The sequence below is a fragment of the Herpailurus yagouaroundi genome, unplaced genomic scaffold (genome assembly GCF_014898765.1).
Source record: "Herpailurus yagouaroundi ecotype Mexico unplaced genomic scaffold, PumYag 199, whole genome shotgun sequence".
In the NCBI taxonomy this organism is placed as follows: Eukaryota; Metazoa; Chordata; class Mammalia; order Carnivora; family Felidae; genus Herpailurus; species Herpailurus yagouaroundi.
Window position 1 is genome coordinate 3,558,873 of NW_024412430.1, and position 24,224 is coordinate 3,583,096.

At 41.3% G+C, this 24,224-nt stretch overlaps 1 protein-coding gene across 2 annotated transcripts in view; it reads left to right on the plus strand.

The window, feature by feature from the left end:
• The window catches only part of LOC121013601 (guanine nucleotide-binding protein G(q) subunit alpha), a 322,834-nt gene that overhangs the window by 86,602 nt on the left and 212,008 nt on the right, over window positions 1-24,224 (plus strand). For both annotated transcript variants that reach the window (XM_040449302.1, XM_040449301.1), the window contains exon 2: window positions 20,100-20,284. In XM_040449302.1, the coding sequence (XP_040305236.1) occupies window positions 20,100-20,284 (185 nt within the window). The remainder of the gene's footprint in view (window positions 1-20,099; window positions 20,285-24,224) is intronic.

A 24,224-nucleotide genomic window follows, 5' to 3' on the forward strand; every position in this document is an offset into this window, starting at 1 on the left:
CTTTAAAGAAGCACCATGTCATATTATGTTCACTGATGATTTGACTCCACTTCATATGGCTAATCCTGCTCTGGATAAGCTAAGTCGGTGTCAAAATAGGAGACTAGATCTGTCCTTGCCTTCCAATGAGTGGCAGAGATTAGAGGAGAACACCTCAGCGGAAGAGATGGCACTTGACAAGGGTTAATATGAGGGCCCCATGAAACGCCACTTGCTGCGAAGTCTTCCCCAGTGTCCCGAGCAGAAGGGGCCTTAAAGAATGGGTTGCTGAATGGTTAAGTTTAATGGGGGGAAGGAAAAGGATCATTTGGTGTATGATCTAAAGAGGGTAGACGGGTGAGGTGGCTTGATGACACAGAGATGACTGGGTGCCTGACGACCTGCATTCTATGTAGAGCTTTATCAAATAGCCTTTGTCACTGATAGATTCAGCTTCTGAAATGAATTTGAAAAGAAGAGGAATGGAGCCAGAATACCTCGTACAACTGAAGATTTACAAGCCCTATTAGAATAGGTCTAAAATGCAGATATTTGTTTGGGATTGTAACAATAATATATGTTCAAGTGTACCAAGTTGAGAAAATACAGGGAAGAATAAGAAAAAAAAAATCACTAGCATTGCCACCAAGCACATGTTATATTGTGAATATATGTCTATTCTCTGTGCATCAATAGATTTCGAATGGGTATCGTGTTCATATTGTCTGCTTTCTGGCTAATATATCATGAGCACATTTGCTCACTATTAACCATTTTTCTAAAGCGTTCCTTTGATAGTAGTTGCCTAAAGTGATGTAGGACAATCTTAAAATAAAAGTCTCACTTATGACGGAGGTACTTGGTTTTTTTACCCCAGTTTGCATTGTGGGGAAAACTGAGCTTTGATAATTAGGGGTAGCCTTGTTTGAATGTAGGTGCTCGGGTTTTATGCCATGATAGATCTAGAAGGCACCTTTGAGTTTATCTAGTCTACTGTCCTGTTGAGTCTAGAAGGGAATTATGGCCCATGTTATTTATGTGACCGGTCAGAGTTAGACATTTTAATGACAGTAAAAGGGGCTGGCATTCTTGGTGGCATTCTTTGCCCACTCTGTTGTATCATGCTTGACAAACATGAGATACCTGTATTTTCTTCTTCTCAAGACATACTAAACGTGTTTCAGCATATACTGTAGTTAACATCTCTGGGTTTCTTTTGCGGTTTGTAGGATGGCTTTAAAGTGATCTTGAGGCTCAAATTTGGCCCATGAACCAAAACCCCTGAGGGGAGCCCTATCGTTTTCTTTGGTTCTGTAAGATTAGAATAATCTTCAAATCTACGTTGGCTTGAGAGCGTTAGAGGTTAGAAATGGGTTGTACAATGCCACATATAGGGTTTGAGGTCATTAGCCTTATGCGCTAATGGGAATGAGTGGAACCCTACAAATAATATTTTATTCATAGATGTTATTCCTGTCCACTAAAAAGCCATCACTTTTGAAGCATTTTCAACTCTTGTGCTAGACACTTTACATGTCTTTAATCAGCAATTGCATGTATTCCCCCTCTGTCCTTGATAGACTTGAAGAGCCAAGAAACCCAGATAGGCAAATTGACTTGTTCACAGTCACATAACCAGTTGGTTAGTGATGGGGTCCAAGTGCAATAGATTCCTGGGATTTGCAAAGACTGATTAAAAACTAAGAACTACTCATTAGAAATTTATAAAATAGAAAACAAATAGCAACACTTGTATTTTCAAAACCTGAACTCAGCTATTGGTAACATTTTGGTAAATTTCAACATTTGTTTATTCTTGAAAGAGTCGTATGCATGGATTCTTTCTTTCTTTCTTTCTTTCTTTCTTTCTTTCTTTCTTTCTGTCAAAATAACTATTGGTCAACCTTTTTCTTTGTTCAAGGTGCCGAGATCAGGGGCTGTTAAGTAATGTTATTTAGTGGAGTTTGGTTCAATTCTTATTTTTTGGTGAGTTGCCCAGGAAACCAGTTGGCAATGTCCTATTATTCTTCTCTTCCTTTGATTAGGATAGGGGCTAATGAAGTGAGGGTTACAGTTTTAATTCAGCATCCCGCTTCGCCGTCTGCTCTGTCCAGTGTGTCATAGTACACACATAAAGCAGAGCGATGCATCCCTGTAGGGTGAAGAAAAACAAGCCACCCCAGAGTACATGTTCTGCTAATAGCAGGCCAGCAGGCCATCTAGAAGAATCACTTCTTCCTACATTGTACTTGACCACGCTTAAAGATTCTCTTGTGTGTTTCATCTCATTTTTATCCTTACAGGACTGGTTCTTGAGAGGCATCCAAATAGGCCTCTACACCATCTCACTTTTTGCTTTCTCTCTCAGCTCTGTCACAGATTCCGTTGCATCTGGAAGATGGAAGAATATACTTTTTTCAGTTTCTTCGTAACTTTCCTCTTTTTACGAAGCGATACCTGTTCATTTTGTGAAACTGAGAAGATAAGTTAGCAAGTTAGAAACAAGAAAAGAAGAAAAGTTGTTCATCCTACCACCCAGGGCTAACCACTTTTTTTTTTTTAAGTTTATTTATTTATTTGGAGGTGGGGTAAAGGAGGGCACGAGTGGCGGAGGGGCAGAGAGAGAGAGAGAGAGAGAGAGAGAATCCCAAGCAGGCTCCACACTGTCGGTACAGAGCCCAGCACGGGGCTCGATTGCACACACCATGAGATCATGACCTGAGCCAAAATCAAGAGACTGATGCTTAACCAACTGAGCCACCCAGGTGCCCCAGGGTTAATCACTTTTACACTTCATCGTAAATGTTCCCACCTTACCTTTTAATCACGTTTCCCATTTCCATGTGTATTTATCATGAACGTTTTTCTGTATAAGGTAACAAAATATCATTTTTCATGTCTGCACGATCTCATAATTTATTTTACCCACCCCCTGTTGTTGCATGTTTATATTTTAATTTTTTGAGGTTTTTAACCAGTTGTAAGTTGTATATCTTATAGCGAATATGTATTTATAAAATTCATAATTATTTCCCTGGGCAAGGTTTCTGAGAATGGAGTCATTGGTGCAGGAAGCCATGCAACTTTGGAAGGCATGATAGTTCCTGCAGAGTTTCTCTGAGAAGCTGTAACTGTTGTATTTCCCCGTAGTTGCGTGGGATGCCAGTTTTTCCCGAGATTTCTGAGTCCCGAATATGATCATTTAAAAACAGTCTTTGCCAATTTAATTTACAAAATGACTTGATCTGTCATCCAGCCTGGAGTTAGTCTTCTCATGTTCTTTTGTGATCACCTAAAAAAGACACAGGCTATCCTGACTTTGTCTCTGGCGTAAGACCCTGAAGGCCCCAGTCTGTGATGGGGGTAATGTCTGTAGCTCTTGACTCCGTAACATGCACCCTGAGGGGTATCACAACTGTGCGCTAGCTCTGATACTCATTTTTATTCTACGTCCTGTATTCTTCCCTTTGTAGCCTCTCTTCAGTTTTCGTAGTGCTGGGTTATAACCCTCTTTCATTCCAGGATACCTTTCATGGGACAGCCATGTATCTCCATTCACCTAGGACTAGCATGGTTCACACATTTTTAAATCGTACCCCTTTCACTCTCCAAAGTTACCCGTTTGGGATGATAAATTATATGGCCACTCTAATTTTTAAGTATCAGGATATCATTTAGTACGTAAAATCGAGGTAATTCAACCAATCATTTCTTTGATTTGGTTAAAGAAAGTAATTAGCCTTGCCCCGTGGTCTTGTGTTCTTTTTTTTTTTTTTTTCTTTTTCTTTTTGAGAGGGAGAGAGAATGTGTGGTAGCAGGGGAGGGGCAGAGAGAGAGGGAGACAGGATCCGAAGTGGGCTCTGTGCTGATAGTGAGCCACATTTGGGGCTCGAACTCAGAGGAGCCATGAGGTCGTGACCTGAGCCACCCAGGCATCCTGGTCTTGTGTTCTTAATATGCAAAAGAGTGCAATGGCCATGTTTTGAAATACCCAGCCTATTACGGTTATAAAATATTCTCTCTGTGCCAACCATAGATTCTGAAGACTTACTAATTCTAGTGGTACAGAATAATTATTCATGTTGAAATTAAAGTTCCAGAATCATTTTTTCCTTCTAGTTGAGTGTGATGGCTAATCATTTGTGATTTGGATTTTTAAATTTTACTTCTGTGCTTTCTCTCAGTGGTTTGGGTTATTGGTTTCTGGGGATGACTTGAGAGAGAAAAGGGGGATCTAACATTTTGGAATTTCTTGTGCTTTATGTTGTCGCAAGTGGTAAAATTGATAAGACCTTACAATGAGCAACAGTTTGGCACATCTGTTTCCTCTTAAAGTTTTTAGTTAATTTTAGTAAAAATAAATGAAATATTATTTTCACTAAGGTGACCGAAATATTCCTGGGGAGATTTGAAGAAGTGTGATTAGATCTTTATGTTCATGATGCAGGATCACCATTTTTTGATCAAACTGAAGATACATGTCTTAGGCTTACCAATCACATGCATTAATAGAATTTGGAAATTTAATTTGGGCCCAATGAAGCTTCTTAGGTGGCCTACCATGGTCATCATCATAAAAAGCCCTAAATGTCTGTATTTATTCAGCATTTCTAGAACCTTCCTCACCTTTCATTCCTTAAGCTGCCTTAGGAAGGCATAGGGACCTGATGCTGGAGCGACAGTGGGAACGATGGGACACCATAAGACGTGAGGGGCTCTCTTTGCTCCTGTCTCTCCAGAGTGACCTAGGCAGGATCTCACACTTGGACCTTCTCTAGACTGTCCTTCTTTTTTCATGTAGCCATTCATACAGAAGGAGAGTAGGCCATCTCAGTCCATCTTCCTGGTTCCCACTGCTCTTTCCAGTGTGTCAGAAGCCTTCTTGCATCAAGTGTCAGCGATGCTTTTGACCCTTGTCTACACACTTGGCATCATTTGTCTTCCATCAACCCAGCAGGATGATTTCTGGAACCACACCTCTAGCCTCTACACACCCTGAAAATGCAGTTGCCAACATAACACATCTAAAGTTGCCCCTCAGCTTCACCGTGAAGTCAGTTTTCCCTTCTGGATCTTTGTGCCAAAGGCATCACCATTTCCCCAGTCTCACTGTATGAGCCATGGTATCTTCTCTGACTCCTCTTTTCTGCCACCCCACCACGGACCAGAGCCACACCTGCCCATGCTGCCTTTTCAGTATCGTTCAAGTCCTTCCTTGCCCATTCTCACCTCAAAATTTAGGCTTGTGTCTCCTGCCTGGACCTTGGTAGTTGTTTGCTTTGGTCCCCTTTCTTTGATGAGCTTTTTGTCCGTGAAATCTGAACTGTCTACTCATGCCATGCTTCTGTCCTCTTAATGGATTCCTGTGATGGAGTTCATACCTCCTCAAAAATTCTCAGTAGTTCCTCATAGGCTTTTGAATCAAATCCAAACTCTGTAGCATGTGTTAAGTGGAAAAAAGAACAAAGCAAGTACAATGAAGCCCAAGTATAAATGTATACTTTAAAGGTGGGGGAATGTATTTAGCAGCAAGATTTTTCTCTGTAGTCTGATACTTTGGCTGGTTAGATGCTTGGCAACTCATTAACGTTTCAGTACCCAAGATGAAAATGTTCTAGAATTAATTGTGGTGATGGTTGCATGCATGTGTGAATATACTAAAAACCATTGGATTGTATACTCTAAGTGAGTGAATTATAGGATATGTGAGTTATGTCTCCATAAAGCTGTTATTTATTATAGAGTTTGTGACCCATAGTTTAGGAAATTCCTATGGCACCTGTTACGATACAATACAAGCAATAAGTAGTGACCTAATTACCTTAATGGGAATATTTATTGAGAAGAATACGTGATCAGGAGAAGTTTCCCCACTTACACTCTAAACTTGTGTGTGTGGAATATCTAAAACATTGTAATAGTCATTCCATTTAATATGTAGTCTGTTAACAGGCTTAAAAAAAAAGTCAATGATGGGTATATTCAGGGAAGCCATAGGTAGAACAACAGGATAAACAAGTCATTACCCTAGTGTCACCATTAGGCTAAAGCATTTGGTTTTTAAAGCCCTCCCCAACTTGGTGTGTGTGTGTGTGTGTGTGTGTGTGTGTGTGTGTGTGTATAGTGGGGGGAGTTTGCGAATGCCTGAAAATATCACTCCACTTAGCAAGGCCTTCGTGATTCAGTGTTGCCTTTTTTTTTTTTTTTTTTTTTTTTTATTTTTTTATTAATTCGTTTTACTGTTTTGCATTTTGGTTGATTTGGTTTCTGCCAGCTTCTTTATTGGTTCAAGTAAGCAGTCACTGCCTAGGTGATAGGAGCTTTCATTAGATGCCTTAATGACTTTTCTACCTTTTCTGTGATGAAATATTTCAGGGGAAAGGTTGCATGTTAAATGGTTGGTTTCTGGTTGCTTTGATTTTACTTAAATTACTTCACAGTGTCAAATGGTATTATTAATGTATTATTAGGTCAGTTTATGAGAAATCACACCTGAATATATACTGATATAATTTGGACAGCATTTGTTGGGTCCTGTGGCCTAATACCAAGACTCATTTGGAGAGCCAAACATTATCTTGGATTCTGTATCTCTTCCCCTTTAACTGTGGTTTTTGTTTTGGGGAACAGTTCCGTGGATCGTGTACTAAGAGCACAGACTCAGTTTAAGTTAGAAGAGAGCAATTAGTTTCCCTTCCTTTTCTATCAGTCGAACGGCGGCAAGCCATCACATGTGCAAGCCTTACTAAACATGAGTGAAGTGCCCCAATGTGCTTTCCCTAATTGTACTTCCTCAAGATGCAAATCTGGTTGTAAGACTGTCCTTTCTTACTTCCTGCCCAAGGCTTTTGTATTTGTAGGTGTGATCCTTCTGAACAAGAAGTGTGCTGTATTCTCTTCGGGAGAGGTCATATTTACAAGTGCAGCTTACTTACGAATAAGGCAAAAGGGGGACACTTGGGTGGCTCAGTCAGTTAAGCATCCGACTTTGGTTTGGGTCATGATCCATGAGTTGGAGCCCTGTGCGAGCTGCGTTGACAGCTCAGAGCCTGGAGCCTGCTTCAGATTCGGTGTCTCCCTCTCTCTTGTACTCTGACTTTGTCTCTCTCAAAAATAAATAAATGTTTTAAAAAATGTTTTTTTAAAGAATAAGGAAAAAGGCACTTCTTGTTTATTTGAGACTGAGATTGACCATTGCTATTCCTGAAAAAAACTGCAGTGGAGGGAAAAGCAGATGAGGGGAGCCCTGCCCTATGACCGTTCTCTCGCATTTCTCTTACTGTCCCTGGCTTGAATACTGGAGAACCATATGGCCATTAGGCAAAGTAAATTATAGGACAGAATTTAAATGTGCCACAAATCATAGGGCAACTCTTTACTGGTAATTTCTGGGGAGGTCGTCTGGACATCAATCCGTGGTGCCAGCTGTTGCCCCTGTCTTTTTGAGCAGCACACATCGTGCCCAAGGTGCATCACTGGATTGCTTCGGAATGATTCAAACGTGAAAGAGCAGGGGCAGTTCATGTCTTTATCTTCAAAGTTCCCTGAGTGTTGAATGCAAAGGCACAAAAGCGCAAAGGCGCTTCCTCCCTCCAGTAGTTAATATCTCAACTTTTTAAAAAAGCTGAATCTTAAGAATTCTTTTTTATGTCTGTGCTTCTAGGGGAAGTGAGAGCCCATGAGATTTCTTTTTTTTTTTTTTTAATTTTTTTTTCCAACATTTATTTATTTTTGGGACAGAGAGAGACAGAGCATGAACGGGGGAGGGGCAGAGAGAGAGGGAGACACAGAATCGGAAACAGGCTCCAGGCTCTGAGCCATCAGCCCAGAGCCTGACGCGGGGCTCGAACTCACGGACCGCGAGATCGTGACCTGGCTGAAGTCGGACGCTTAACCGACTGCGCCACCCAGGCGCCCCTCATGAGATTTCTTAATGCATCTCTCCATGGTGTTTTGGTGGTAACCTCCCATATTAGCCTTTTGGAAATGATTACTGTTAAGAGTCCTTATTGGGTGGTTTTCATGCTAATTATGATCCCTCCAACAGGTACTATATTTTTTGGTTAATATCAACATTTCCCCCCAAGAGAGAATTTTTTAAAAAATGTGAACAGTGCATAGGTTTGGCTTGCTTGCTTGCGTGTGTGTGTGTGTGTGTGTGTTGTGTGTGTGTGTGTGTGTGTGTGTGTGTGTGTGTGTGTTTTAACTATGTTCTTTCTCTTCCTTTAAGAAAAGGGAAACATTTCTGTCAGTTCGGGTTTTGTTTTAGTTAAATCTCCGATACTACAGCAACAGGGGACTCCTGAAAGTACCCTTCTAGCTCAAGAACGGCTCCACACGAGCCGATTCACTAACTCTTGTTTTCCATGAAACGTTCTCTCTTGAAGATCCTTTCATACTTTTATGCTTACCAGGCAGATTTGGAACATACTCAAGTCCTTCTTCCTATTCCTGGTGTTGTTGTTTGAAATATTGGGGTGATATTAACTCGGAAGCATGCGGTGCTCTGCAGTCGAAATAGCCACGCGTTTTGTGAGGCAGCCAGACCCTTGCTGCCCTTAATTGGGGCACTGCTTGCTGCCTCCAGCACCTTTAATTCCCCAACCTCAAAAGATAATTATTTTTAGAGGCTCCAAGTGAAGAGCCCGCATGAGCAAAAGGAAAAAAAAATATTGACATATTAACCTTGAAAGAAGACTACTACAGTTTTTAGCCAACTCGTTTGAATTAATTCTTGAATACACAGTAAATAACAGGTCAGGTTTTTCCCCCCTGCCTTGTGTGAAATGCAGTGAATGGTTTTTCAGGCTGTACGACATACAGAGAAGACCACTAATCATAAAATCTGAAAGCTGGAGGGGACTCTTGTGGTTTTCCAGGCCAGTTTCCCTCATCTTCAGCTCTCGGGGGCCAAGTGACCGTGCGTGGATGGCTGTCCCTGGTGTCCCTGGCGCGGCCAGCTTCACGGGGCCCCTGACTTCCGCTGATGCTCTTTCCACACACCCTTCCCGCCCCCCCCGCCTGGAGGGGGATCTCCTGATGAGAATGAAATGAGGTAGAAAATGGCATTTCTGATCCATCCGGTGTGCTTTCCTCTCCGACACATTTAATTTGTTGTTCTCCTTCATGGAGGGCCACGCCAGCCATTCTGTCCTGAGGCCTTCAGAGTGCATCCCAAGTGCACCCTGTGATTTCCCACCCCACACGTTGTTGAAGTGTGCCGTTCATGGTTGTGTGTAACCTAAAAACCCGGAGTGCTTACCTTTGCGCTTTTTTAGTATCTGAAATAATTGTTAAAAATCTGTGGGTGGCTATTTATTCTGAAGGGTTCCCGCTTCTTAAAATATTATTATTATGACTTGGCATTTTTATGGTGTCTTCATGTGTTCCAAAGAATGTTCAGCGACGTCCCCATTTTCTGTAAAGAAATGTGTTTCTAGCGATGTTGCCACTTTATAAATATAAATAAATGGGTGTGTGTGTGTGTGTGTGTGTGTGTGTGTGTGTGTGTGTAAGTAGGAGGCTAAAAAGTTTCCTGTCTCTTTACATAAAGGAGCTTTTGTCTCATAGGAAATGAAATTATGACCCTGGTTTTGCAGTCTGCTCTGACTCATCCACTAGCATCAGGACCTCAGTCATGACTGTGTCCTTGCCTTTGTCAGAGGCCCAGAGAATGTAGGACATAAACCCCCTCTTCTTCATGGGTATCGTCTGCATCAGTGCAGTGCACCTTGTAGGTTTACACAGGGTGATTCTGTTGGAGTGAATAAGCATTTCAAACTGAACATTGCGTTCTGTACCCAAACCTCTTCCTCTTCAGGCCTCTCTAAGACTCTAGAACCTCTATCCATCTAGGTTACCCAAGCCCAACGTCTAGGGGTTATCTCCATTCCATCTCTTCCTCTTTCTACCCACTCCCCATCCATCTCCATCCAGACTGGATCCGGAATCCTTCCTCTTCCCTCCATCAGGTCTCCTGCCATCGTCTGTGGCTTGGATTACTGAAACACCTGACTGGCTCACCCTTACAGTCCACTCTTCACTTAGCGTTAATCAAACGATATCACGTCCCTAGTTAAAATTCTCCAAAGCTGGCCAACGCGCTTAACAGAAAACTGAAACTCGTTTGCTGAAATACAGTACCCCAGGACCCCGTGTGCCTTCGCCTCTGCCTCTGTAGCCAGCAGAGCAGTCTCTGTGTTGTCTCCTACCTCTTTCCCCACCACCCTCTGGGCCTCAGCCACACTGGCTCTCTGGTCACACCCCCTGGGTGCTGGCCACACCTGTTCCCACCTTGACCTCTAGGGCAGCTGGTTCACTGCTTGGGATGTTGTTTCTTTCTAATTTGATTGTGGCTGAATTCTGGATATTGAGATATCAGCTTAAATGCACCTTCTTAGAAAGGCTTTCCTCAGTCTCCCAAATTCAAGTAGCTGCTAGGTCAGTCTGTATTTCATTATCCTTAATTCTTTAATGCAGAGCGTCCGTCTCCATTTGATATGTTACTATTCATCTACCTACCTATATGTCATCTTCCACTCATGCTTGCATGTTGCCTATATGAAAACAAGGACTCTGTCTTGTATCCTTGATGCCTAGAATAGTATCTGGCATGGAGTATACACACAATAAAAAAAAAATCCATACTAAAAATGTGCATACATATGGCTTAAAAAATTTTTTTTAACGTTTATTGTTAGAGAGAGAGGGAGAGACAGAATGTGAGCAGGGGAGGGGCAGAGAGAGGGACACACAGAGTCTGAAGCAGGCTGCAGGCTCCGAGCTGTCAGCACAGAGCACAAGCTGTCAGAACAGAGCCCGACACGGGGCTCGAACTCACAAACCGCGAGATCATGACCTGAGCCGAAGTCAGAGGCTCAACCGACTGAGCCACCCAGGCGCCCACCCATGGTACTAGTTTTGATTTTTAAAAAAACACTCCATTGAAATATTTCTCTTGATTACTCAGTTTTTGCCTCTCCCCATCTAGCCCTGGATCAGACTATTTTCCAGTTTTCTCACTGGATTTTGCATTATAAATTACTCTTAGTATTTGTCGAGTACTTACTCTGTACAAGACACTGGTAGATGAACTCACTGGAAATTCACAGCATAGCTGTAACATAGGTATGGTAGAGGCCAGGTAACTTACCCAGGTCACAAAGCTATAGGGAGGTGGGAACACAATAGACAGCAAATGCAGAATGTGCCATATGGGTAGAAATAGACTCATAAAGTAGAAGCGAGATTAAGACCTTTAACATCCCGGCATATTTACCCCGCTGCTTTTGAGAGGCCTTTAAACAAACGTAATGAACAAGAATTTAAGGCTTAGGGAGGGAAAGGTTGATGGGCTACCTGGGTGGGGAAGGAGAGGAAGAGGGAACAGAAGGGACTCATCAGTGAGATGCTTTAGGAGACTCACTGTGTTCTGTATGTCTTATTGATTGCACTCGGAGTACATTAGGGGACATGAGAAGACTCATCTGTTTGGATCAAATACTCGATTATATTGAGAAGTACTTCTGTGACAATGTGGCTTTAAAGTGCAGAATGATTTGGGAGAAACGTCTTCCAGTTATAGAAGAAAAATTATGGTACACCACACATCAGAATAAAGTATAGACAGATTAGTTAAGTGGAAAACATAAAACCACAAAAGCCAAAATAAATATAAGTGTTTGGAACTTTTAAAAAGCATAAACTTGGGGCGCCTGGGTGGCTCAGCCAGTTAATTGTCCAACTTCGGCTCAGGTCATGATCTCACGGTCTGTGAGTTTGAGCCCCATGTCAGGCTCTGTGCCAACAGCTCAGAGCCTGGAGCCTGCTTCAGATTCCGTGTCTCCCTCTCTCTATGCCCTTCCCCCACTTGCACTCTAGCTCTCTCTCTCTCTCTCAAAATAAAAACATAAAAAATTCTTTTAAAGCATAAACTTTTATAAAAGAAATGACAGAGGAAACCAGATGAATTCATTAAGTACAGATTTTAAGTTGATACATCGAATTTTGTCATCAAATGAAAAGAAAATGACTGGTTGAGGAAAATATTTGTATAACCAAAGTTTATTTTTGTTTTAAACACCAAATTGTTATTTAAAAAAACAAACAAAAACCGTAGGTTCTCAAATTAAAAGGCAAGTTCATAGAAGGGATACAAATGACAAAATATGAAAAATGTTTTCATAAGTGAAGATTAAATTCAGGTAAAGATTTAACTTTCTCAAATTGTAGCTTTAAAAAAAGGTGGTGTTGGTAAATGAAGAGTGGGGTAAAGAAGGGTCTGATGGGTGTGCCGGTCGGTGTAACTGTAATTTTCAGTCAGCTCTTCTACCCAACTGCGTTTCAGAAATAGAGATTCGGGAGATTTTTCTTCAGGGATGTTTATCACAACATTATTTATAAAAGTGAAAAAAAATTAGAAATATTCAATGTGTTACAACAGGGGATATGTTAAATTATCACACGTCCTTACAGTGGCCTTTCAGACGATCATTAATAGCTATTTCTGAGGAATAATTAGTATCTTGGAATAATCACCACAGTATTTTATGTGAAAAACAGTAATACAGTACTGTTTCAGTTTTAGAACTAGGACAGAAAAAGTACATTTGCCTGGAAGAGGAGACTGGAAAGAAATTAACCAAAATGTTAACACTTTGGCAATTTTGAAAATGCTTCTGTTTTCCTAAATTGTCTTTAGCATGTATTTACAACTTTAATAAATTTGGATAAAAGTGTTTTATGGAAAGACAGTTTGTGAGGACGTAAGATCAAGAGCCCTGGGCAGACAGGAGTTCTCCGTAGGTTCTAGTCCATTTCCTTCTGTCTAGTTTTCAACCAGCAGAATCCTTGAACGAGTCACTTCCCCTCCTTTGTGAACTGTGTGAGATCAGGGCTTCTCAGATTTTTCTTTTGAAATGCACTCAGAGGCAGGAGGGAGTGAACACCCACACCCAGAGGAGAAAAGGTTGGGGGATATATCAAAGTAACCTCTTGGGGGCGCCTGGCTGGCTCTGTTAGTAGAGCACGTGATTCTTGATCTTGGGGTTGTGAATTCAAGGCCCACACTGGGTGCAGATTTTGCTTAAAACCAACAAAGTAACCTCCTGAACAAGATTTAGTGTGGAAGTTCATGTAAACTTCCCATTCATCTCCAAACTATACTGTTGTTAGTTTTTAAACATTTTTAAGAATTGAGATATAATTTGTGTACCTCGAAATCCACCATTTAAAAGTATACATTCTAGGGGTGCCTGGGTGGCTCAGTCAATTAAACATCCAAGTCTTGGTCTCGGCTCAGGTCATGATCTCACAGTTCATGAGATGGAGCCCCGAGTCGGACTCGTTGCCGACACTATGGAGCCTGTTTGGAATTGTCGCTCTCTGCCCCTCCCCCACTCACGGGTGTGCAACTCTCTCCCTCTCTTTTCTCAAACTAAATAAATAAACACATGAAAGAAGTATATACTCTAATAGTTTTTCCTGTATTCAGAAGCTCATGCAACCAACCGATGCTAGTTTTTCATACACAGATGTTTACCATGGACACTCTGTGGTAAAACTGACTCTCCCAAGAAATCGTACCTGGTGAGTAACCTTAGCAGCACTGGAGGTCCTTTTCCGGGAGGATTTCACCACTTTGAGGAACCCAGAACTAGATGATATTCCACATGTGTTCCACACGTTGCATTTTCAGTGTGTTTTGCCTGTCTTTCCTTTAAACCCAACTTACCTGGATGAGTTGTTATTAATAGTCTTGGTTACCACTGATTTACCCATCTGTTCACTTACTATTCATAGTGGGCGATACTAAATTCAGTTCATTTTCTGTACTATGTATTTTTTAAACTGTCTAGTAGTACCTTCTGCCGGACTTTGCTGGGGATAAAGAGTGAAGTCATTCCCAACCCTTGGCCTCAAAGACAGTCTTTTAAGGAGAGGAAGTTATGGTGACTTTGGTATTAGAGCTGCTTGGTGACCGGTTCAGGTTCCCAATTTAAGTGGAGGAAGATGTGCAGATGGCAGAATACGTGGATCTTAAAGTGGATAGACCGAGATGTGGACAGCACATGGATTGAGTTTTGACTAGGTGTGTTTAAATCACTTTTATCTCAGTGCTATTAATTCCTTGCACGTGTGGCTTGATGCTGTGCTTATGGGTAGCGAATTCCTCCCTGAAATTTCTGGTTCTACTTTATCCAAGATTAGGTGGAAGTAGTCCAAGTTCAGCTGTGGGGGGGCTGAGATTCTATATTTTAAACTCTTGGCCTAAACCAGCAGTCCTTATTAAGTACAGTTACTTGAGTTATAATTGAGCTCCATGAGACTTGGGTTTGTTCTTAGCCTTTCTCTATCTGGGTGCTGGCCAATCAAGAGGGCAGGGCAGGGGCATTTGGCTCCAGCCTTCACATTAATTAAAGGCTTCAGATGTAGATTTCTGATGGTTTGACAATGTCTCCAAATACAGTCATGAAAGGCACTGGCAGGACAAAACGAATATATTTATTGTACAACTTTAAATACCACAGTTTTTATAACTCAGTGTTGGCATTTCTTCTTTTTCCTAGGGGCAGTGATGGGTCTCCTACAGCCTGTAAGAGGCCTGGAGGTGTGTTTTCTGCCTTTCTTTCCGGATGAAGGGAATGAAGCATCAGGAGCCTTCAAGTTCCTGATAGTGTAGTGTTGGATGATTGTTTTCCAGGGCCATTGTCCAGCAGTCAGGGATACCACCGCCTTTCGGAGCAGTGACAGTAGTAACTGACGTTTTTAGGGCATGAGCAAGTCTTGTGCAGACGTGGATTGTGCTTTGCAGCTCTTTTGATGAAAGTATAATCCGAGAAGCCAACTTAAGTGTGAGAGAAGGAACCAGTGAATCCGTGATTGCTTTCCAACAGTAAATGATAATCCATTGCCATTAAGAAGTTAATGTATTACTGGATTTAAAACCGCCATCTCGGGAGGATAGGGGGTGTGGGATAAGAAAAACTGTCCTGCCTTTAGAGATTAATTGGACAGCACTGTTTACAGATTTCATTGTGCAAATGGGCAGGATAATCAGTTTCGTCATATAGATGCTTAGCCTGAGTGGGACACAGAGAGTCAATGTGGATTTGTGGCAGAAGCTGTGTGTGGAAATCCTCTTGTGTTGCAGAGATCTTGTCAAGTCCTAAAATGGAAGCATCAGATTGTGTGTGTGTGTGACTGCGTATATGTCTGGTGTGCTGTATTCTAACAGCTTACAAAGTGATGCCCTCCACAATGGGATATTAAATTCGTATTTGATTTTGTTCTGACGGAAAGAGTAGGGAAGAAAAAAACCCTAAGTATCCCTCAAAGCCAAACATGCGTGCTGGTTGATGTGTGCTTCTTTGTCTTTTTAATTAAGGTTTTATTTTTAAGGAATGTCTACATCCAATGTGGGGCTCAGACTCACACCCCAAGATTAAGAGTCGCACGTTCTACCGACCGAGCCAGCCGGCTGTCGCTATGTATGCCCTTTTTAATAGCATGATTCTCATGTAGTCTCATTTTTGGGTGTGTTGATGAGCTAGAATAAGAAAAGTTAAGAGTACCCACCCAAAGGTGAAACAGCTTTTCCGGGGAGAATTTTTAGCTGTATTTATGGAGACCATTCCGACCATTCCAAGAAAAAAAGCAGGTTTGTGGGATGAGCACCATTGTATGTATTGACGTGCTTGTCATGGTTACTCCATGACTTGATTGGAGTTATAGTTAAATCAGCAAAAATGAGAGCCTTTCCCACCTGCACTTTCATGTAAGGGCTCATTGCTAGATTTTATCATTGGCTTTGGGAACAGTAGATTTGTATTTCTTGAGATAGATCAAGAGTTACTTATGCCCTGTGCTATGCAAAGAGATTAGCCATCGCTGGATTCACAGAGAATCTACTTCCTTTCATTCTTTGAAAAGTCTAATTTCTTTCATTCACACGTAAAGAATTACAAAGTCATCGAACTTTTCATGTGGCTTTAGGAAACAACACCATTTTATATAATTAAGGAATAGCTGTTTCTTTTAATTGTACCAAATATTGTTTTTTAATATTAATCATGAGTAGATTGCCAAAATGTCCATTTCAAATCCTGAGAATGTTGTTTAAGTCTATAAAAATAGGAGAACAACATGATATTTGGCTTGCACATTTGTTAAGAATAGTATTTCATTTGTCTCCATGATAGAACTCTTGGAACAAAGAAGCTAAATTGCTTGGTTGAGGTGTCAGTCCATATACCTTTTTTGGGCTAAATCCATTGTTAGAAAAGAATGATGTGTCAGTTGACTACTTTTATCTTCAACCTACAGCGTTTGAAAATCACTCAGACTCCCTCTTACATGAAGCTTTGCCTTCGCCTTGAATTTGCTGCATTTATATAGTAACATCAAAGGATGAGCATTAAGTTCATGAGTGGCCAGTCAATTGGAAGATGGCACCAGATTCGAAATGGATCCCTGCTAATTGAAGTAGTATTCAGAAACTCAAAATTAGATTAGATGGATAAAAGTTGGGTGAAGTCAAAGCCATCATAAGATATTTTTATACAGTGGGCAGTGGAAGCTAATTATCCTGGATTTAGGGCAGGCGTGACTATTAAAATAGTGACAAACCCAGGGGTGCCTGGGTGGCTCAGTCGGTTAAGCGTCCGACTTCAGCTCAGGTCACGATCTCGCGGTCCGTGAGTTCGAGCCCCGCGTCGGGCTCTGGGCTGATGGCTCAGAGCCTGGAGCCTGTTTCCGATTCTGTGTCTCCCTCTCTCTCTGCCCCTCCCCCGTTCATTCTCTGTCTCTCTCTGTCCCAAAAATAAATAAATGTTAAAAAAATTAAAAAAAAAATAGTGACAAACCCAAACTGGGCAGCTAAGGGCTGGGTCGAACCTGCACGTTGCCCATTAGTAGCCGGGTCATCTCTGCCCAATGCCTCGCCTCTCGAAGGCCTTTTCTTTTCTGTGAAATGAGGAGAAGGATGTCTGTCTCACAGATTTTTGAGAAGATGAAATGACAGTGTATTTCAACGTGCTTGGCAAAGTATTCAGGGTTGAACACACATTTCTTTTGATTTCCTTTATGAGAGAGGGTATTCAGGAGGTAGAGGCCATGATTTCCCCTCTCTGTATTGGAGGCTGGTCTTGGAGTGTGTTTGTTTTGCACGTGTACACACTGTGGGGGTGGGTGGCCAGTACTGTGGATATTAGGACTTTGGGGTAGAATTGGGCTGTAGCATTTCTTCATCATGGTTGGCCTCTGGGAGAATGCTGTCAGAGTGAAATAGTGACTAGTAAGCTTTTTATGGACTAGAGACTGCCTTATGAGTAAAATTTATAGAGAAACGACCATCTTTCATCTTACCAAGCTTCCCCTGCTTCCCTGTGGCATTTGTACCAGTCAGGGTCCCAGTAGGAAACCTGTGGCGCACTCCAGCTGGGTGGCTGAGGTGAGTTCTATAAAGGGACTAGGTCATAGGGGCAAGTAGCAGCCCGGCAAGGGGAGAGAGCAGTCACAAGAACCAAGAGAGGGTAGCTGTATGGGAGCAGACACCCAGCGGGACCTGTGGCCTTTTGAAGGAGACACAACGTGCCTCTGGTGCCCTTGTAGGGAGTGAGCTGTAGGAAATTCCCCTTCCTCATTTTCCTACTCTCTGGTCTCCTCGTGTCTTCCATGAACTAAACCCAAGAAAAAGACAGAGGGTAAGGGAACTGTTGACATGAAATCCTTTTGGGTCAGCCTCCTGGGGCGTGGAGCAAGACACGCAAATGGCGAGAGAGGATCCCTGGACATATCTGGGGTATTAGGAATCTTAATATCTTAATATCTTAACGTGGAGTTGGTTTTTGGATGCTTTTTTCTTTCCTGTTTACGTGCCCCCCATTCATTCACTGGTCCCGCGCTCTGCCTCTGTTTGATCTCATTAGTGTGATCTCATTAGTTTGATCTCATTGAGTTCATTAGTGTGATGCCCAGGTGACTAGATCCAAAGAGGTGCCAAGCATTGACTGCTCCTGCCCAGCAAGACTTTGTTGAAACACAAGCCAGTGCAGTTTATTGTCTGCTGCTTTCGTATTTTTATATCTTTTTACATTTATTTTTATATTTTGTATTTTCTACTCACCAAATGAATATATAAAAGCTGCACAGAAAGCCAGGAGGAAGGGGACCTGTTGCCTGATTCTCTTTCCTTCTCGTGTCATTAACCTCACAAATTAAGATTTCTTCTTGTTTTTGTTGTGGAAAAAACTAGCGGGGATTCTGATTTGATGATTACGCCTATGGTTGGGCCCTCAGAGCAAGCCATTGTCCCGTGGATAAGGATAATAAACAGAGGCAAGCTGGATTTTTTTCTTGTGTACTTTGAATTGCTTGGGAGAGTAAAGATATCAGTTTTTCTTTTTTTTTAAATAAGTTGTTAATCGGTAATGAGAAACAATTCTGTAGTTCTTTTTCTACCAAGAGGTGCTACTTTTTAGATGCTTTGGGGTTTTTTCCCCCAGTATTCAAGGTTGGAATTGTAAAATAGTCCTTTTAAACTCTTCCGGTGAAGCTCCTTAAAATGGGTTGAGGCATTCACATTGTAGTGTTAACTTTGGAGTTGGAGGAGTCCAGAGTGCTGATTAAGAGTCATCTGAAAATGATAAAGGAATTGTTGACCCAGAACCTTGGGGCTAGAAATCATCTTCCGTCGTAACCGTGCGAGGCTTCTGCGTTTACGCAGACATCTGCATTCATTTAAGAGTGCTTCTATGAAAACCATAATACTCATTTGAATTTTTCTTGATTGTTTATAAAGATAATAATGAAATCCAACCACCAGAAAAACAAAATGAAATTGGGACAGCTGCTGTATTCCTAGTTTTAGTTTTCCTTTTCTCTTTTCTTGTTTTTGTAAGCACCTTGTAGGTAGGAAGTGGCAATGAGGATGCCCCTGTCATCCTGTGTTTTAATATTATATTCTTCCAAATGTAACATGCAAATAGGTACTTTCAGTGTTTTTCTACACTGTTCGGGGAAGACAGAGACATTTGTTTTTTGGAAATCTCAAGGAAGCCTGAAAGTGAGTGAGAAATATTCAGAAATGAAGTGACGTACAAAAGAAGCCACCCACATTTGGAGAAAGGAAGTTTTTAGAGTCGTAGTGTTGGATAAGTTGTGGAAGAAATAGAGTGCCATTCAGTGACATGATCTCATCTTTCTGTCTTCTTCCTTCCATGGTCATTGGTAGCTTTGAAAGGATTGCCCTCAGGCTTCCACTAACAGAAAATAGATGTTGAAAAAGAGAAAAATAAGAGCACAGAAGAGAAAAATCCAGTAACGGTAAATTTCTATATCATGTTATTTATTAGTCAAGAATGAGCAGACAGGAGTGTCACTGTGACTTCTCGGAATTAGGTGATTCCTTGGGATAACTGCCACTGATACAGTTGATGCTTATATATATAGATACGTATATATGTCTATATATCACATATGTGGTATATATGTGATATATATATCATATATATGTGATATATATCAAAAATATATGATATATATACACACACACATATATACAGCACATATATATATACACACACACACACACTTCATTTTAAAATGAAAGAAAATGTGTAGAACTTTCTAGGCGTTTTTCCTTCCTACGAATGGCATTTATGTAAGCGCATTGTCATTTCCAGATCCAGATCCTGCCTAGCAGCCCAGCCTCCTGGCAGTCTTGCAGATATTCTCCAGGGAAGAGAGCTTTATCAAGTGTTTATTCTCTTCAAAAGATGCTGATTTCGTTGTGTTTGCCATAAGATATGTGGTTACAAATACACTATCAAAATTCCACACTGGGTGGCTTACAGAAAGGTGACAGGGTTTTTTGTTTGTTGGTTGGTTTTGTTTCATTTAAGCTCATCTGCCCCTGAAATGGACCCTCATCCCTGCAGTTTTGCTGAGTGTTCTCTACAGGTGGCCTTTCTACCCCTAGTGATGTGCCTTCCTGGGATGATGCCCCTCCAGCAGGCTGTTTGGGGATGCCACGTCCAAGCCGCCCTGTCTGGTTTTGTTGTCTGGGAAACTGAGAAGGTGTCATGGTCTGACGACGTCTTTTGCTGTTGTCCATCTTTCAGGGACAGGAGAGAGCGGCAAGAGTACGTTTATCAAGCAGATGAGAATCATCCATGGGTCAGGCTACTCTGATGAAGACAAAAGGGGCTTCACCAAGCTGGTGTATCAGAACATCTTCACGGCCATGCAGGCTATGATCAGAGCCATGGACACGCTCAAGATCCCCTACAAGTACGAGCACAATAAGGTAGGCGTGGATCCGCACAGGATCGCTGGCGTAGCCATCCACGGTGCGCAGGCACCCTTCACAGGTCTGGGATGTGCAGTGGGTGGGTTTTGAAGTGCGTGTTTTTCATCTCATCTTAAATGGGACTTTTAATGGTTCAATACGTTCCTTATAGTTTTTTTTTTTCCCTTAAATCTTTAAAGTCACATCTATGCACAATTAGAGTTGTGTTCTTAGCGATACCGATGAAAGACATTATTTGGATGTTAATTGGTAAACAGATGGAGGTATAAAACTTAGGGGACGCCACACTACATTAAGAAGACAGTTTGTGAGTTCAAGACAAATTGACCAAGGTGAGTGAATTCAGAGAAGAGGCAGCAGCCTTGTTTCAACCTCCCACTCTTTGTGCTTCCTTGGCAAAAAAAAAAAAAAAAAAAAAAAAAAAAAAAAAAAAAAAAGAACAAAAACAGCTTAAGAGCATTCTGTCCGGTTTAATTTTGGATTTCGTGACTTCCTTTCAGTAGTGCCACAGGCTTAATTTTATTTCAAAATAGGCCCATCTGTCACTTCCAATAACCTTTCAAACACGTTTCCCTGCAATTGTGTTCAAGTAATGCAAACTTCTAACGTCACTGGAGAAGGGTTTAGGAAAAAAAAAAAACAACACATTTTTTCAGGGCTTGGAGGTGTTGATTTTATCGTAAGCTGGTAAAGCCTCGCCTTGTGTTGACAGAGCACTAAATTTGTACCTACACTTGCTTTAGGGCTTCATCAGAACTTCCACTCTCCCTCAGTACTCTGGAGAATCTACTCTTAGAAATGGTTCCATACACCCGGATCAATATGTAACAGCAAGAAGCTGGCAGGCCCGCTGTGACTCATACGCTAGGATTTAACTCAAAGTGAATCATAGGTAAAATAAAACAGTGCTGTGTACCTTCACTTCTGTTACCATTGAGAAGCTTCTAACTATACACATCATCTTAAAATCAGGCATTTATTTTTCTTGGATGTTTCCTTGAAATCGACTGGCTGTTTCTGTTGTAACTGATGCTCTCGACCTTAGTTTGCCGAGGGCAACAAGAGAGCGTGTCCACAAATAGCAGAGAGGCCCTCCACAAAGAACCCTCGAGAGTGAAAAAGATCTGGGCAGCTTTATGAGCCTGGGAACGTGTTTGCTTGAACCACATGAGGCTGCCTGGATATCTGACCAGTCTACATGTAGAAGGATCAAGGCTGTTTTTCCCCACTAAGAAATCTCAGTGTAGCGAATTTCTGAAATAGTGGCACGCTGGTTTTGTTGCAGTGGGAGGAGATTCTGTTGAAGGAACTGCCTTTAATACCAGTGACTTTCCCAATCCACAATTAGTTGATAATATCATGATCTGATGAATTCTGGCTGCGTTACCACATGTGTGCTATGATGTACGGTTGACCCTCGAACAATGTGGGCATTAGGGGTGCTGATCCCCATGTGGTCAAAAATCCACGTATAGCTTTTGGTTCCTCCAAAACTTACTAGCTTACTATTGACTAGAAGCCTTACTGATAACATAAACAGTTGATTAACACATATTTTGTGTGTTATACGTATTATACACTGTATTGTTACAAAAAAGCAAGCTAGAGAAAAGAAAATGTTATTCAGAAAATCACAAGGAAGAGAAAATACACTTACAGTACTGTACTATATCAGAAAAATCCATGTATAAATGCACCTGCAGGGTTCAAACCTGTGTGTTTTTTTAATGTTTTTAAAATTTTTTATTATTTATTTATTTATTTATTTATTTATTTATTTATTTATTTATTTGAGAGAGAAAGAGTGCAAGTCGGGGAGGGGCAGCGAGGGGGGGGGGGGGAGACAGAATCTGAAGCAGGCTCCAGGCTCTGAGCTGTCAGCACAGAGCTCTACGTGGGGCTTGAACTCACGGACTGCAAAATCATGACCTGGGCTGAAGTGGGATGCCCAACCGGCTGAGCTACCCAGGTGCCCCAAACCTGTGTTTTTTAAGGGTCAGATGTGTCTATGTGTATAACTGGCAATATGTGTTATATATATAATGTATTGCCAGTTTACACTGTATAATATAACGCAGTCTCTCTTACTGATGCAGAAAAATCATCTTTCTTGGATATTCCAGAAGAATGTTTCAGGATCTTGCTTTGATGGTAGCTTTTCATTTGAAGATCATTTATTGTACCATCATGTAGAGACATAGAAGACAGAGTGGGATGTCTGCTTTATTCGTATAACACAATAAAGAATATTTAAGAACATGTGAACTCTTTGTATCAGTTCTAGTTAAGTAGAATTTACTGTGATGAACACCATTCGGTTGAAAAGCAATATCATAAAAAGTAAAAATGTTACGATTTTTCTCAGCTATCATAATTACCCTGTGGAATCTTCCGCCCTCTCTTGGTTATTTCACATACTGCCTGATACAATGACATGAGTGTGTGCTGACCTCTGAATTTCTCAGTATGTTGAATCCCCTTTAATTTGTAATATAAATTACTTACCCACTCGTTCCATTTTCTCTACAACATACACATATTCTGAAGCATCACTCCTTACTTCCAAGCTCTGCCCACTCCTTGCCTTTGTCAATGCTTACTAAGGACCTAAAGTCTTCTTTCTGTTGCATCCAGCTGCTACATCCTCCTAGAGTCCTTCTCTGCACACCTGCCCCCTTCCATTGGGTAAGTAATCCCACCCTCCTTTAGCAGAAGCCCTAGAGGAGTGTTTATAATTGTCTAGTTTGTATTCTTATGATGACTTGGGTGTTGATCTTATTTTCCCCACTAGACTCCAAGCTCCTTGAAGGTAGAGGGTGTATCCATTGCACCTCAACATTCTTCACTGACCCTGGTGTTGTACCTTGTGTGTAATAAAGGCTCAAAACAACCCTGTTTTATGAACAGGCAAATCATTATAACATTAGACCCCTGAAAGCTTCCTCTTCTGCCCCCGAGTTGTAAAAATGGTTATTCAGATCAGCACATAGCTGTTGAAATGGTTTTATGTGCAAAAGCGAATAAAAACTGTGCTTTCAGGGGTGCAGAGAAGTTTCATTAGGGCTGGGCAGAAATTTACAATTCAGAAAGAGTCAAGGGGGTAGCTGAAGGAGAGGCACTTTGGGGCGGAGGGATGGCAGGGATAAATGTTGAGAAAAAGGAATGTGACTGTGTTGGCCAATTTAACTTGAACAGAATTTTTAGGAGAACTGGAAAGTAAAATCAAACTGGTTTAGAATGTGTTTCCGAAAGGTTTTGAATCTAGGCTTAGAAGTTTGACTTTTATTTTCTTGTGTTTATGACACCCAGTTAATAATAATATGTTTTGCTTAGAATTTTCTACAGAGGTTTCTGGTTACAATATGCTCTCTGTTTAATAAATAGTTGAGGGATTTGGTGTGCAGGTTATTAGCAACTACTTGGAAGAAGAAATGCGCTGTGACTTATATTATTTTGTGACACTAAAGACTTAAAAAACTTAAAAAACACAGTTTTTATAAAGGCTTCTTTGCATCTATGTACACGTTGGCCACAGTGTTTGGTAGTAGCATAAATAGGAACAACAACTTGCTAACTGTGTACTTGCCTGACTCTGTACTTGCCTCTGAGTTCATGTATTTTATAAAGCAAAATGTAGCTTGCAAATAGTATGGCGTGTTCTTAACTGGGAAATTGTCACAGTTTTGTTTGCTGTGAAATTGGTTCCAGCAATGAGAATACCACAGCAGAATACTGGAATTTCTCTGGCTCCTGCATAAGTGTTACTACACTGAATTGAGAGTCCCTCCAGTTAGCCGGGGGGCTGGTGCAGTGGTCGTGGGGAGTCCAGGCCATGGTCTCTGCCCTAGATGGTGGTGTAGCAACCCACGCCTTTTTGTAGAACTTGCAATCCAGGGATTCGCTAGCTCTGGAGTAGCTTGTAATAAATTGCAAACTT